Consider the following 17,033-nt stretch of genomic DNA (forward strand, 5'->3'; position numbering starts at 1 on the left):
GCAAAATGATGTAGAAAACATATCTGCATGATGCGAAAATCGACAATTGAACCTAAATAATGAAAAGTGTGAGGTCATCAACATGAGTGCTAGAAGGAATCCGGTTACACCATAAATCAGACTAATCTAAAGGACGTAGATTCACCTAAAATACCTAGGAATTACAATTACCAAGAACTGACATTGGAATATTTACATAGAAAATGTTTTGTGGAAGGCGAACCAAAGACTGCGTTTTATTGGTAGAACACTCAGAAGATGCAACAGATCTACCAAAGAGAATGCGGACACTACGCTCGTCCGTGCTCTTTTTGAGTACTGCTGCGCGGTGTGGATTTCTTTGCCCCTTAATGCCTGAATAAATTTCTAGATGAAAGATAAAAATCAAGAACCACGGTGCGTTAGATGTACTCGAAATACTCAGGATAATGAAGCACTTGTCAGAACCGTTGGTAGCTTCATGAAGAATCAGCTTCTATCGACACTAGTATTGAAAAAAAGTGAACCTTACAGTTTTTAGCACAGCATTGGTATGATGCGGATTTGTGACATTTGGGATTAAGGGCTTAACAGATAGCATTAACGAAGTACATAGTGAAAGTTCAAAGAAGAGCAGCACGTTTTGTGTTGAGAGTGTGTCACTGACGTGATACAGAATTTAGGGCGGACATCGTTTAAACAAAGGCGTGTTTCGTTGAGGCGGAATCTTCTCACGAAATTTCAATCACCAACTTTCTCCTCCGAATGCAAAAATATTTTGTTGACGCCGACCTACATTAGAAGAAAATATCATCAAAAATAAAATAAGAGAAATTAGAGTTGGCACGGAAAAATATACGTGTTCGTTCTTTTCCACGCGCAGTTCTAGATTGGAATAACAGAGAATTATTGTAACTTGTCTGACGACGTTATAGAAGAAGAAACAGGAATCTACAGGGAAGAAATAGGGAAACCAGCAGTGGAATCAGAATTTAAAAGAGCTTTGTATTATTGAAGATCAAATAACACAGATGGGATAGATAACATTCCATCTGAATTTTCAAAATCATTGGGAGAAATGGCAACAAACAAGTATTCACGTTGGTGTGTAGTATGTATGAGACTGGCGATATATCATCAGACTTTCGAAAAACGTCATCCACATTATTCCAAAGACAGCAAGGGCTGAGAATGGCGAGAATTAGCGTACAATCAACTGAACAGTTCACGCATCCAATTTTCTGGCTGGAATAATATACAGAAGACTGGAAAAGAAAACTGAGACTCTGTTAAATTCATTCAGTTAGTGTTTAGAATAGGTAAAGTCATCAGAGATGCAGTTCTGCTGTTGCGGTAGATACTGGAAGCAAGAATGAAGAAAAATCGACATCAGGGATTTTCTCTGCCTCGTGATGACTGGGTGTTGTGTGCTGTCCTTAGGTTAGTGAGGTTTAAGTAGTTCTAAGTTCTAGGGGACTGATGACCATAGATGTTAAGTCCCATAGTGCTCAGAGCCATTTGAACCAAAAATCGACACACGGGAGCCAGGAAAAATCGGTAGACACTGTTAAATGGTGCAAAATGTTCGGGGTTTTAGAAGAATAGGGGTAAGCTATAGGGAAAGACTGGTTTTACACTATATGTACAAGAAGCAAGTGCGAATAGTAAGGCTGGAAGACAAAGAACGAAGTGGTAGGATGAGAAAGGGCATAAGATAGGGATGTAGTCTTTCTTCCGTAATGTTCAATTTATACATCGAAGAAGCAATGACGGAAATAAACGAAAGAGTCAAGAGTGGGATTAAAATTCAAGGTGAAATGATATCAGTGATAAGATTTGCTGATGACATTGGTACCCTGAGTTGAATATAACGGACTGTCTAGTGAGTACAGAATACGGACTGAGTGGATATCGAAGAAAGACTAAAGTAATTAGAAGTAGTAGAAATGAGAACAATGAGAAACTTAACATCAGAGTTGGAATTCTGCTACCTAGGAGGCAAAGTAACCTATGATCGACGGACAAATGAAGACATAAAAAGCAGACTAGCACAGGAAAAAAGGGCATTCCTGGCCAAAAGAAGTCTACCAGTATCAAATAAAGGCCTTCATTTGAGGAAGAAATTTCTGAGAATATATGTTTGGAGCACAGCATTGTATGATACTGAAACATGGACTTCGAGAAAAGTGAAAATTTAATTTATGCAATTACAAACACGTTATTGAAAAGCAAAACAAGGTGGTGTTCTCCTGTTTCCTCCCGGACTGCCGATAGTTGCCTCCAGCCTCCTGTTGACATGCCGTGCAGAAGGCCCCGCCATTCCTGGTAAGACTTGCATGTGTCAGCGGAGGCGTAGCCGCTCCTCTCTGCCAGCAGGGATCACGGGCGGCACTTTATGCAATACTGACCATATCACGTCGGCATAAAGAGCCGTTCCGAACGACAGTGGCTCACTGCCCCGTGACCCAGAGGTGGTCCTGACCGAGACCGCTACTGATTTCAAAGTTGCAAAACTGGCAGCCGCGGAATTGTGCCGCGTTCATCACGTAAGTTCTTCTCTCCCCCAAAACATTTTCATTGGGTAGGAGATTCCTGGTTAGGGAACTCGCAAAGACAATACGGTGAGGCGACGTAATGGCATGATCGAGTGGCACTGATGACCGGGAGGGCCCATCAGGAAAAGTTTTGCCCCCGAGTTGCAAGTCTTAGTTCAGGTGAGGCCACATAGGGCGACTCGCGTGTCGGTGATAATGAAATGGTGATGAGGACAACACAACACCCAGTCCACGAGCGGCAAAAATCATCAACGAGGGACCGGAATCGATCCTGAACGCGCTGTAGGGGAGGCAAACACGTTGCTATTCAGCTATGCAAGCCTACGCATGGGTGACAAAAATCAAAAGATAGCGATATGCACAAAAACAGATAGCTGTAGTATCGAATACAAAAGTTATAAAAGGACAGTGTATTGGCGGAACTGTCATTTGTGGTCCTCGACTCAAGTGAAAACGTATCCGACGTGATTGGCCGCACAACGGAAATTAACAGCCTCCGTCCGCAGAATAGCAGCTGGAACTAGACGCATGGGACATTCCGGGATCCATAGTGGCAAGTGTGTGCCGAGAATACCAAATCTGAGGCATTACCTCTCACCACGGACAATGCAGTGGCCGATGGTTTTTGCGACCCAGAGCAGCGGCGATTCCATAGGGCTGTCAGCGCTAACAGACAAGTAACACTGCCTGAAATAACCACATAAATCAATGTAGGACGTCAGGACAGTGCGGCGAAATTTTGGCGTTAATGGGGTATGGCAGCAGACGATCGACGCGAGCGCCTTTGCACACAGCGCCCCCCTGGGTTCCTGGGCATACCAGTTGGACCCTAGACGACTGGAAAACCGTGGTCTGGTCAGATGAGTTCCGGTTTCTGTTAGTAGCAGCTGATAGTAGGGCTGAAGTGTGGCACAGGCATCACGAAGCCACGGTCCCACGATGTCAACAAGGCACTGTGCAAGTTGGTGGTGGCTCCTTAATGGTGTGGACTGTTTATACGGAATAGACTGAGTCCCCTGCTGCAGCTGATCATTGACTGGAAATGGTTACGTTCGACTACTTGGAGATCATTTGCAGTCATTCATGGACTTCATGTTCCCAAACAACGATACAATTTTTATGGATGACAATGCGCCACGGCACTGGGCCACAGTTGTTCGCGATTGAAGAGCATTCTGGACCATTCAAGCGTGTGGTCTGACCATTTATGAGACATGATCGAGAGGTCAGTTCGTGCACAAAATGTTGCAACGACATCACTTCCGTATTATGGACTGTTACACAGGCATCATGGCTCAGTATGTCTGCAGGGGACATCCAACGACTTTTTGAGTCCGTGCCATGTCGAGTTGCTGTACTACGCCGGGAAAAAGGAGGTCCGACACGATATTACATGGTATCCCACGACATATCACCACAGTGTATTATTGCCGCCACTCCACAGTAAACTATAGTTAAATCAAACTGCTGAAGATTCTCTTTTCTTTTAGCGTACCCTTGTTTCCAATCAAGAATTAGGTTAAGAGGTAATGAAGATCTACCGTTCCTTCCTTAAAAATATAAAATTGAATATACATAATGAGACTCATACACTACTGGCCATTAAAATTACTACACCAAGAAGAAATGCAGATGATAAAAGGGTATTCATTGGACAAATATATTATACTAAAACTGACATGTGATTACATTTTCACGCAATTTGGGTGCATAGATCCTGAGAAATCAGTACCCAGAACAACCACCTCTCACCGTAATAACGCCTTGATACGCCTGGCTGAGTCAAACACAGCTTGGATGGTGTGGGGGTACAGCAGCCAATGTAGCTTCAACACGATACCACGTTCATCAAGAGTAGTGACTGGCGTATTGTGACAAGCCAGCCGCTCGGCAACCATTGACAAGACGTTTTCAGTTGGTGAGAAATCTGGAGAATGTGCTGCGCAGGACAGCAGTTGAACATTTTCTGTACCCAGAAAGACCCGTACAGGACCTGCAACATGCAGTCGTGCATTATTCTGCTGAAATGTGGGATTTCGCAGGGATCCAATGAAGGGTACAGCCACGGGTCGTAACACATCTGAAATGTAACGTCCACTGTTCAAAGTGCCGGCAATGCGAACAAGAGGTGACCGAGACGTGTAACCAATGGCACCCCATACCATTACGCTGGGTGATACGCCAGTATGGCGATGACGAAAACACGCTTCCAATGTGCGTTCACCGCCATGTCGCCAAACACGGATGCGACCATCATGAGGAAAATAGAATCTGGATTCATCCGAAAAAAATGACGTTTTGCCATTCGTGCACCCAGGTTCGTCGTTGAGTACACCATCGCAGGCCCTCCTGCTGTGATGCAGCGTCAGGGGTAACTGCAGCCATGGTCTCCGAACTGATAGTCCATGCTACTGCAAACGTCGTCGAACTGTTCGTGCAGATGGTTGTTGTCTTGCAAACGTCCCCATCTGTTGACTCAGGGATCGACACGTGGCTGCACGATCCGACCTTTGTCAAAGTCGGACACGTGATGGTATGCATTTTCCTCCTTACACGAGGCATCACAACAACGTTTCCCAGGCAACGCCAGTCAACTGCTGTTTGTGTATGAGAAATCGGTTGGAAACTTTCCTCATGTCAGCACGTTGTAGGTGTCGCCACCGGCGCCAACTTTGTGTGAATGCTCTGAAAAGCTAACCATTTGCATATCACAGCATCTTCTCCCTGTCGGTTAAATTTCGCGTTTGTAGCACGTCATATTCGTGGTGTAGCAATTTTAATCGCCAGTAGTGTACATGTCCATAACTATGCCAGTTCGTCTGGGCACCCTATTTTAACAATAGGGTATCAAAACAATTCCCCCCTTTCTTTCATGGGCTTGAAAAAATACATATTACTTATTAGGTTCTCTTACGCCTTTAATGCAAGTGTAAGGTTTAACTTGTGACAAGGGAGTACGGAAAATTCTACTCTCTCGTTTTCTGACCAGCATGTTGAGTGGACGTACAAGCCGGAGGATGTGTACTGGACCCGTAAACATGGGAAGTAACTTCCGCATTACCTTGCTTTAAAGACCGCCTGGCAGCTCTGGACTCAGGGCACGTTACCCAGTTGTAAGTGAGTAGGACGTATCCCTCATTATACTTGTTGGCTTCTCTCAAGACTACACCTCAGATTAATTCTCGCTCGTTTCCTTTCGTATCGCATCTGCTTTTGCATCAGTTTTCTCAGGTAACAGCTGGTTGTTTGACCACAAATGTTGTTTGACCACAAATTTGCTCGTTGCAAGTTAGGCTTAGCGAGAGACTGTGAGGTTCGAGTAACGCAATATTGAAGGCAAAACCGTACCAATGAAGCGAGTAGACTCACCTGACCTGGAATGATCTTGATGATAGTACGCTAGTGAGGGCGGAGCGAAAATTGCAGTTGACACGCTCCACAAATGAAGGGTTAGGGTGGTAAGGCGTTGTGGTGGTATATGCAATCTCATTTCGAAACAGAAACCCTGAAACGGCCTCGATCTGAATGCTACGGCATTATCACAGAGTAAATACTGATCGATGGTACCAAACAAGGAATGTAAATAGTTAATAGCCCTGTGTGCAGTCATATCATGGGTCTGAAATAATCCGAAAAAAGCAGGTGAAGGCATCCACAACAACTAGAACGAACTATTCTCGACTTGAGAGCCCGGAAGAGGGCCTACATAATCTAAGCATAATCTCTCTATAGAGGCGTCACCGTTTGAGAAGCTAGCAATCTCTGTCAAACACTCGTCATTGGCTTCATCATTACACAGATCTTGCCAGACTAACTACTCTGTCATTTCGTTGTCCAGATAACACTTTCAGGAACCTTCATCCGAACTTTAAATATTCATAAATGGCCGCGAGTGACGGCTTGTGATATCATTTACATATTAAGTGGGCATGGTATCTAGAGCATGAAATCAGATTAACATCCTCCACATTGTATTGATTTAAATGCTACTTAAGACATATGTAACAAAATTCAAGACTGGAATGCGGTGTAGCAGATGGTTTAGCACAGTGATTAGAAAGAAAGGACCGACAATATATCAAAGATCAGTTCAATGAGTTTTGTTCTATTTTGGCCTCTATATAACTGAAACGCGTCTCGCGACGAATATTTCGGCAACGGTGGAAAAGAAGTCACCATAAGCTATCTCTTCCAGCAGGAATACTGACTATTGCCACTTTTATACCTTTTACAACATCGTATAACAATGTTGTCCTTCTATATTTACGATGCAGAAGCTGGTAGTGAAGAAATTTTTTTTTATTTTCTTTCCATTAAGCGTTTCTTTATAAGAAAGTTTTACTGTCCATTTGTAAGCGCCGTATTCGCTTGCATTCACTGCTGTGCTATCGTGGTTTCAGACTGGTGTTTTAGGAACCTTTCTAAAAATTATAACGACTGTCTGCTATTACAGTTAGCGATGTCAGAGTTAAATGCCATACGTACTTATTTTATTCTCCCTCTGCCAGTACTGCAAATTCATTTCTTAATCTGTCTTCATCTCTTCCGCTGTGCACCTTATTGAACAAAAGATGCAGGAAGCAGGAGCCGTTGAGACTACTGAGGTATTTTCCTTCCCGTGAAATGGTTTTCAAGCCTCAAGAGGGCCATCTCTCATATGTCAGCCTTTACATAAAAAGTATGTCACATATTCCTGTGATAAAAGCTCTTGTTATAATGTCACATTTAAAATTATGAGAATAAAGATTTCGATCAGTTTCATTCTCAAATTTTTGGAAATATTCATTGTTCAGTTTGCACTAGCAACCAAAACCCCCACCTCCACTACAGCCCCCAATTCTTTAAAGATTCGAACTTCCATTTACAAAACAGCTCTGTTTTAGAAAACCTAGTTCCCAAAGATTTCGCTATTTATGACTTCATATCTCCTTTAATTATAACAACAGTCATTTTGCATCTGGGATATGATGCATCAAGGTGTGTAGAATCCGAATATACCTTTCAAAATGTTCTGGCACGTACCATTTTTTTTTTTAGTTTTTAAAGGATTTTTATTTTTCGTATTCAGTATTTCGCTTTTTGCTGTTTTTCTGCTTTGATGTTTAATTGTTTGTTTATGGTTTGCAGAGGACAGCTAGAAAAACTACTAATCGTCAGTAAATGGTTGGTGTGGTAATCCAGCACTGTGAAAGAGATTCTCAGTGAGTGTTTCCTGTGAAAGATACTGAAAACTTTTTGTGTTTAAAACTCATACTAAGAAAAATGGCAATTAGTAAATCTTGTTACTGTCTAAACCACCCCAACAACTTTTGTTATGTGTGTGGAACATTTATTCTAAAAGCCCAAGGAAAACCAATTACTGATTTGGTTAAGAAGGCATATGAATTGTATTTCGATTGTCCTGTTGGTGATCAAGATAAAAATTTTGCACCTCATATTGCCTGCTTAACCTGTACTACAACCTTCACCGAGTGGCTGAGAGGAAAACGCCGACCATGCCATTCGCTGTTCCGATGGTGTGGGGTGAGCCTAATGACCATTATTCAGACTGTTACTTCTGTCTTACAAATATTTCGGGACATTCAAGCAAAACTAGACATAAAATAAAATATCCAAATGAATCTGCACTGCATTTTCCTGTGCCCCGTGATGAGGGGCTGCCTGTTCCTGTCTGTAACTTGAAAGCCACCGAACCAGACACCATGCCAAGTGAATCAGAAAGCATTGAACATATAGAAGAGTACTGCCATCAACATCGTGATACTTCGCCTCAGCTCTTTAATCAAAAGAAACTGAACGATTTGGTTCGCGATCTAAAACTTTCGAAACAGCAAGCTGAACTCTTGAGGTAGAGACTGCAAGAAGGGAACATTATAGCTCTAAGAACAAAAGTTTCCTGTTTCATATCAAGGGGTGCTTCCTTCGCTGAATATTTAGATATGCAGAATTCAATGTGTATATGTAGAGATGTCAATGGTCTGATGATGCAGCTAGGTGTACAACATAATCCACAGGAGTGGCGACTATTTATTGACTGCAGTAAAACCATATTGAAAGCAGTACTACTGCATAATGGCGATGCATTTCCATCGGTACCTTTGGCTTACGCAGTAGACGTGAAAGCAACTTATGAAACCTTGGCTTTGCTGCTAGACGCAATCAAATATAAGGATTATGAATGGCAGCTTTGCTGTCATTTAAAAGTTGTTGCACTCCTTACAAGTTTACAAGCTGGATTCACAAAATACTGCTGCTTTTTGTGCCTTGGGACAGCCGTGTCACCAAGAACCACTACACAGTCAAGGAATGGCCTATTAGGAAGGCATATGTTCCTGGAAACGTGAATGTGAACAATACCCCATTGGTTGAGCCCGATAAAATCATTTTGCTTCCCCTTCATGCTAAGTTGGGCTTTATCAAGAACTTTGTAAAAGCTCTGGATAAGGAAGGTGAGTCCTTCAATCACTTAAAATAAAAGTTTCCCAAATTAAGTGAGGCAAAACTGAAAGAGGATATATTTGTTAGACCACAAATAAGAAAATTGCTGAAAGATCCAACCTTTGGTACCAAACACACATATATCCAATTAGCTGCTTGGTCTTCTTTCAAAACAACTGTGAAGGGCTTTTTGGGTAACAGAAAAGGCAAAACTTACGTCACCATTGTGAATGATCTGTTGGACAGCTATAAGAACCTGGGGTGTAAAATGTCGCTTAAAATTCACTTTTTACATTCTCGTCTTGATTTCTTCCCGGAAAATTTGGTTCAAATTGCTCTGAGCGCTATGGGACTTAACATCTATGGTCATCAGTCCCCTAGAACTTAGAACTACTTAAACCTAAGTAACCTAAGGACATCACACAACACCCAGTCATCACGAGGCAGAGAAAATCCCTGACCCCGCCGGGAATCGAACCCGGGCGCTGGAAGCGAGAACGTTACCGCACGACCACGAGCTGCGGACGGAAAATTTGGGAGCCGTAAGCGATGAGCATGGTGAACGCTTTCACCAAGACATTCTTACCATGGAACACCATTACCAATGCCATTGGAACCCTTCGATGATGGGTGACTACTGCTGGGGTCTTGTTAGGGAGAGTGATGAAACGGCAAACAAAAGAAAAGCTCCATCTTTGCAATTTTCAAAAACCAAAGATGATTAAAGGTGAAAATATCTTCTAAACTAATTTGGACCTTTTATTGGTATAATCCCCATGTACACGAGGGTCACTCCAAAAGAAATACACACTATTTTTGTAAAAATGCAGTTTTCATTCTGCATGTTTGAAAGTTTTACAGTGTGTAGATACATCCTTCCTCCTTGTTTTCAAACTTAGTTCAACCTCTTCCCGTGAGTGGAACCGTCACAGCACGTCTTCAAGATGGCTGCTACACTTGACGTTCGTCAGAAGCAAAGTGCTGTCATAGAATTGCTGTGCTGTGAAAACGAGAGAATGGGAAACATCCACAAGAGGTTGAAAAAGGTGTATGGAGATGCTGCTGTCGATCGCAGTACAGTTAGTCGGCGGGCAAGCAGGTTCGTGATGAAAGCGGGCACGGCAATATTGAGGATTGTCCTTGCAGCGGCAGGCCTCGTACTGCACACACTCCAGACAACGTGCAGAGAGTTAACGAATTGGTGACTGCTGACAGACGCATCACAGTAAACGAATTGTCACGCTACGTTGGGATAGGGGAAGGAAGTGTTTGCAGAATACTGAAAGCGTTGACATTAAAAAAGGTTTGTGCCAGGTGGGTTTCCAGGATGTTGACAGTGGTTCACAAAGAAACAAGATAAACGGTATGCAGCGAACTTTTGAAACAGTACGAGAATGGTGGAGATGAATTTCTTGGAAGAATTGTGACAGGTGATGAAATAGGGCTCCATCATTTTTCACCAGAGACGAAGAGGCAATCAATGGAGTGGCATCATGCAAATTCACCCAAGAAAAAAATATTCAAGACCGCACCTTCTGCTGGAAAAGTTATGGCTACGGTGTTTTTCGATTCCGAAGGACTTTTGCTTGTGGACATCATGCCAAGTGGAACCACCATAAATTCTTATGCTTATGTGACGACACTGAAGAAACTTCAAGCACGACTGAGTCGTGTTCGACCACATCGTCAAAAGCAGGATGTTTTGCTGTTTCACGACAATGCACGGCCACATGTCAGCCAAAAAACCGTGGAAGCGATCACAAAACTCAGATGGACAACACTGAAACACCCGCCTTACAGTCCTGACCTGGCTCCATGTGGCTATCATCTCTTTGGGAAACTGAAAGACTCTCTTCGTGGAACAAGGTTTGAAGATGATGACTCCCTTGTGCACGTTGCCAAACAGTGGCTCCAACAGGTTGGTTCAGAATTTTACGGTGCTGGAATACAGGCACTGGTTCCAAGATGGCGTAAGGCAGTTGAGAGGCATGGAAATAATGTGGAGAAATGAAAATACTGTCCCTAAAGAATGTATCTACACACCGTAAAACTTTCAGACATGTAGAATAAAAGATGGATTTAAAAAAAGTAGTATGCATTTCTTTTGGAGTGACCCTCGTACATACAAAATAGTATTGATGTCAAACGTTCTGAAAGTGTATTTTTGTTTGACTTAATTGTGTGAATTCTCGTTATTACCATTTTTTATTCTGCCGTGTACCTAGGAAATGTGACGTCCTAGAGAAAAACTGATTTTACCAGTGTATTCAGCACCCCAAAATTAGGTAAATCCACCCATTTACAAACCAGATGCGGAAAAAAGTTTAAATTTGTTAACAAGTGTGATATGCCGTACGATGTTGTAAGTTTTCAGTTTCTTAAGTGATCAGTCTTATGACTGGTCTGATGTGGCCTCTCCTGCGTTGGCCTCTTCATCTCGGAGTAGCACTTGCACACTATGTCCTCAGTTATTTTCTGAATGTATTCCCATCTCTGTCTTCCACTACAGTTTCTACCCTCTGCAGTCCCCTCTAGTACTACGGGGGTTATTCTCTGGTGTCTTAACAGTTTCCCTATTCCTGTTCCTTCTTCTTGGCAGTGTTTTCCGTATGTTCCTTTCTTCGCCGATTCTGCGGAGCACCTCCTCATCTCTTGTCCATCTGATTTTCGACGTTTTTCGTCACGTTACAATCCAAATGTTTCGATTCTGTTCCAGTTTTGCTACTGTCCATGATTCACTACCGTACAACGCTGTGTTCCAAACGTGCCTGCCCTACTTGGTTTTCTATGTTCTCCTTGCTTCGTCCGTCATGTGGTATTTTATTTTCAAAGTAGGGCAGTTCCTTATCTTCGCCTACCTCGTGATCCCCAATTCTGATGCGAGGTTTCTCCCTATTCTCATTTCTGCTACTTCTTATTAGTTTCACCATTCTTCGGTTTACCCGCAGTCCATATTCTGTATGCAATAGACTGTTCATTCCAGTGAACAGCTCTCGTAAATATTCTTCACTTTCACCAAGGATAGTAATCTCATCAGCGAATCTTTTCGTTGATATCCTATCAATCTGAGTTTCAATCTTACTCTTGAACCTTGCTTCTTTACCCGTCATTGGTTCTTAGATGTATAAATTGAGCAGAAGGGGCAAAAGACTGCATCCCTGTCTTACACTCTTTTTAATCCGAGGACTTCGTTCTTGGTCTTCCAGTCGTACTGTTCCCTCTTAGATACTCTACATATGTACAACGTGACCTAAAATTCCGTTAACATTTGAAAATACACTATGTTGGTAGAGAGGTAAAAATTGACACACATGCCTGAAATGACATAGGGTTTTATTGAAACGAGTGAAAAACTGGCCAACAGATGGCACTGGACAGCAGCACGTCAGTGACGTCGCATGAGAATCGTGTATAAATTGAACTGTTGAGAAAGAAGGAGTCAGATTATCCTTAGGCTGCCTGATAAACGCCTGCTGAAAGCTACAACGCTTATGCAGTATGGCGCTCCACTCCTTATTGCCACACGTGTAATAGATCTCTTGCACACATCGTTTGGTGAGGATTGCCTGCTAAGTCACCACATCCGTCATGCTTGGTCTTCCAGGTTCGAAAGCACCATCCGCGTGATTATTGGTAGTGGGGTTACCTGAAGTTGTAAGACTACAACAATCATCCGAACTCATTAGGGTTGTTAAAAGACAACGTCCGTCGGCAATTTATCACCATACCTACTGATATGTTGTACAGGGTCGTTCTCTACACGTATTGTTGATTAATAACGGCCGACATGTTGAGTAGTTGACTTTTTAGTTTTAATAAAACCTCACGTCGTTTCAAGTATGTGTGTTAATTTTTACCTCCCTGCCTACATTATTATGTAAAGTACTGAATTTCCAACTTTTAACGGACTTTTGGGTCACCATGTACTTCACCCGTCTTTCCCTGTAGCTTATCTCCATTTTTCTCACAGTTTCGAATGTAACGTACCAGTTCACACTGTCGAACTCTTTTTCTAGATCGACAAATCCTATGAGACTACATCATTGTTTCTTCAGTCTTTCTTTCATTATCAAACGCAACGTCAGAACTGCCTCTCTGGTGCCTTTACCTTTCCTGTAGCCAAACTGATCGACATTTAACAGATCCTCAATTTTCTTTCCCATTTTGTTTTTTATATTATTCTTGTCAGCAGCTTGGATCCATGAGATGTTAAGCTCATTGTACAGTAGTTTTCGCACCCATCTGTCCTTGCTATCTGCGGAATTAAGTGGATGACATTTCTACGAAAGTCTAATGGTACTTCGCCAGTCTCATAGATTCTAGACACCAACTTGAATAGTTGTTTGAATGCCATTTCTCCCAAAGGCTTTAGAAATTCCGATTGAATGTTATCTACCCTTTCTGATTTATTGTATCTCACGTCTTCCAGAACTATTGCGAATTCTGTCTCTAATCCTGGATCTCCTACGTCTTCCTTATTGACTCGGGTTTCTCCAGTGTAATTCCCATTACACACTTAGTGTTACCACCATTCCCGCTTTTACATGCTGAGTGTTCTTAGGAAAATCATTTCTTTTTCGATTTCTTCACATTTTCCTTCACCTCTTTCGCCTTGGCTGCCCTTCCATTTCTGTTTATATCATTCTTAACTGGATTATACTACTGCACTTTAGTCTTTCCCTGAAGATTTTTGTACATCCTCCTTTCGTCGATCAGTTGAAGTATTTCTTCCGTTACCCAAGGTTTCCTTGGACCTACCTACCTTGTACCTATGTCTGACTGTTCAACACCTGTGATTGGCCTCTTTAGAGCAGTCCACATCTCGTCAACTAAACAGCTTCCTTCGATGTTCCTATCGCAATACCCACGTCCTTAGCGTCTCATCCTTCCTCAACACTTCAGCATCACACATCCTTTCACACTGATTCTTCTCTTCCATGCTCTTAAACTTCAGCCTACTACTCAATATTACTAATTTGTGATCTGAGTCTGTATTTGCTCCTGCGTACGCCTTACAATCCAACATCTGATTTCGGTATTTCTGCCTGACCGTGGTATAATATAACTGAAAGCGTCCTTTATCTGCCTGTCTTTTTAAGTATACCACCTCCTCTTGTGATTCTTAAGCTAGTATCCGCGGTTACTAGCCGAAATTTGTTGCAGAACTCAACTAGTCTTCCTCATCTCTCATTCTTAGTACCAACCCGGTATTTTCCCGTAACTCTTCCTTTGACTCCTTATGCCCTACAACCGAACTACAATCCTAAATTACTATTAGATTTTCATCTCCCTTTACGGACTGTATTACCCATTCAATATCCTCATATACTATCTCTACCTTTTCATCTTCTCCTTGCGTCGTCGGCATATATACCTGAACTGTTGTCAGTGTTGGTTTGCTGTCGACTCTGATGAGAAAACCCTGTCACTGAACTCATCATAACGAATCCTACTCCTGTTATGCCGTTTACTGAAATTACCATTTTCTGATACTTTCCTACACTCATCTGACCAGGAATCTTCGTCTTCTTTCCACTTCACGTCACTGACCCTCACAATATCTAGGTTGAGACTTGGCATTCCCATTTTCTAACTTCCATATCGCGTCCGAACTCTTGTCAGTCCACACCACGACTCCGAGAGCGTTGGTTATTTAATGTTTTTCTCTTGGCCACCTCCACATTGGCAGTCCCCTCCCGGAGATCCGAATGATAGACTAGCCTGGAATCCTTTGCCAATGGAGAGATCATCGTAACACTTTGTCAGTAACAGACCACATGTCCTGTGGATTACATTGTGTTTTTAACGCAGTGGTTTCCATTGTTTTCTGTATCCTCATGCCGTTGATCAATGCAGATTCTTCCACCTTCTGGGAGCTGTTTCCCATCTAAAGGGCAACAGAATTCCCTGAACATTTTGTCCATTCCTCCGCCCTCTTCGACAAGGCCTTCGGCAGAGCGAGGGCGACTTCTTGTGTCAGAATTCTTTGGCCGCCATTACTTTCATTCAAAATTTAAGCAGTGGCTGGGTTATAACCTGGAACTCATAATGTTTTGATTACTAGTGGAAGACGCTACACCCAGACTACAGGTCCTCATTTTGCAGGTACAGGGTGGGACGAATAAATTTGGGTGCAAGAACAGAGTTCCAGAGTACAAAGAAACACAGTAGAGGAAAGGAAATACAGCTCTAACCTGACTATAGCAGATGCTGAAAGTGATCACCATTCATCTCTTAGCGCTTCTGGGCCCTGGTCAGTAAGTTCCTGAAGGCGCAAAGAAGCTGCACTGCTGGAATTACTAAAGTTTCATCCGAAGTGTTCTGCTTCAATTCTTGAAGACTATGAGAGTCGTTGCGATACACATTAGACTTGAGGGCTTCCCACACAAGGTAATCGTACACTGACATCAGGTGACATGGGTGGCCAGCTAGGGCCGCGACCAGACTGCACGTCGACCGCATGATCGACGTTATATGCTGGTCTCTTGCGACAAGCGTTGGGTTTATTTGGTAGGACTGTGAAGCATTTTCTGATAAACTGCAGCCATATTTCCTGGTATGCAGCCACGTTTCGGACTGTTTTCTGACTTGTTTAAAAGAGATCCTGTATGATGCCGTTTTTGGACTAAGCGTTGCATGGCACTCTTTGATGGCAATTTGACATCATTAAACTTCTCAGCAAACAACTGACCATACCGTTCACCATTCTCTCACTATAAAAATTAAAACATTAAAAATTTCTGGTCACCGACTCGTAGCTGTAAAGGGCAGTAAAAATCATCTAAAGTTTCGTGCGTTAATAACCCTTCTTCCAGAACATAATAGTTCAATTGCGTATCGCATCTGCCATAGTTGTACCACATGGACATGATTTAATCGATTTTTAATGGAAAAATAGCTATCAAACTTGGTAGTAAACTAACCTTTACATGTTATTGACCTCTGCTTTTATGTGTTTTTTCTGAGACAATTGACTTCGACTTCCTAATTACAACATACAGTTGTTTTCTCTGTTTTCAGAGAAGACGCGTGGTTGGTTTCATAGAAACCATTATATTTGATATACAAGCCAACCAACCAGAGTGGCTGATGGAGTTTACGTCCGAAATATTCTGGACGATAATAAACATAATATGGCGATAATGAAGTTGCCGACATAGCCTCGGAAGGAAGAACTTTTTGAGGTGGATGAGGAGAGTGCGATGAAGCAAGGAACCTTTGTACTTCCTGAGTGAATTATTTGTACTGACTTTACAATAAAGTTTTTAAAAATAATGATGCCTTTTATTTACTGATACAGCTCATCAAACAACTGTTTCCCTACTACTAAGATCCATGTAGCGTCGACCAAGAAGACAAGTAATGAAGAGGTCTCTTCGAAAACGGAAGTCGAATGCAAGTAGAAAACGGAAAGTGCTCTCCAGAGAGTCTTTGGTCATAACGCATTTACCAAAAATCATTAATGATTCAGTGCTGTCAATGTTTGAATTTACTATCGAATTTCGTATGTATTTTATCCCTAGTCAGTTCCTAAAGTAGCAAAGAAACACATATGTGGATACCATCGTACATTCAGCTTGGCAGCAAACGCATTCAAGTGGATGACAATAATATACAAATCCAGAGCTAGTAGAGAGCAACATGACTGATACAGGGATTAGTGGTCACAAGGTCGTTGTAGCTAAGCTCAATACCGTTTCTTCCAAATCCACCAGAAACAAACGCAAAATAATTTTATTTAAAAAAGCGGATAAAGTGTCACTAGAAGCCTTCCTAAGAGACAATCTCCATTCCTTCCGAACTGACTTTGCAATGGTAGACGAGATGTGGCTCAAATTCAAAGACATAGTAGCAATAGCAATTGAGAGATTCATACCTCATAAACTGGTAAGAGATGGAACTGATCCCCCATGGTACACAACACAGGTCCGAACGCTGTTGCAGAAGCACCGGAAAAAGCATGCGAAGTTCAGAAGAAAGCGAAATCCCGAAGATTGGCTAAAATTTACAGACGCGCGAAATTTGGCACGGACTTCAATGCGAGATGCCTTTAATAGGTTC

General features: G+C 42.3%; 1 protein-coding gene across 2 annotated transcripts in view; it reads left to right on the forward strand.

Moving 5' to 3' along the window:
• Positions 1 to 16,247, forward strand: part of LOC126465839 (estradiol 17-beta-dehydrogenase 2-like) — a 152,926-nt gene extending 136,679 nt beyond the window's left edge. For both annotated transcript variants that reach the window (XM_050096338.1, XM_050096339.1), the window contains exon 8: positions 15,993 to 16,247. In XM_050096338.1, coding sequence (XP_049952295.1) covers positions 15,993 to 16,115 — 123 coding nt within the window. In that variant the 3' untranslated portion in view covers positions 16,116 to 16,247. The remainder of the gene's footprint in view (positions 1 to 15,992) is intronic.
• Positions 16,248 to 17,033: the final 786 nt, after the last annotated feature.

This window comes from Schistocerca serialis, chromosome 1 (assembly GCF_023864345.2).
Source record: "Schistocerca serialis cubense isolate TAMUIC-IGC-003099 chromosome 1, iqSchSeri2.2, whole genome shotgun sequence".
Lineage (NCBI taxonomy): Eukaryota > Metazoa > Arthropoda > Insecta > Orthoptera > Acrididae > Schistocerca > Schistocerca serialis.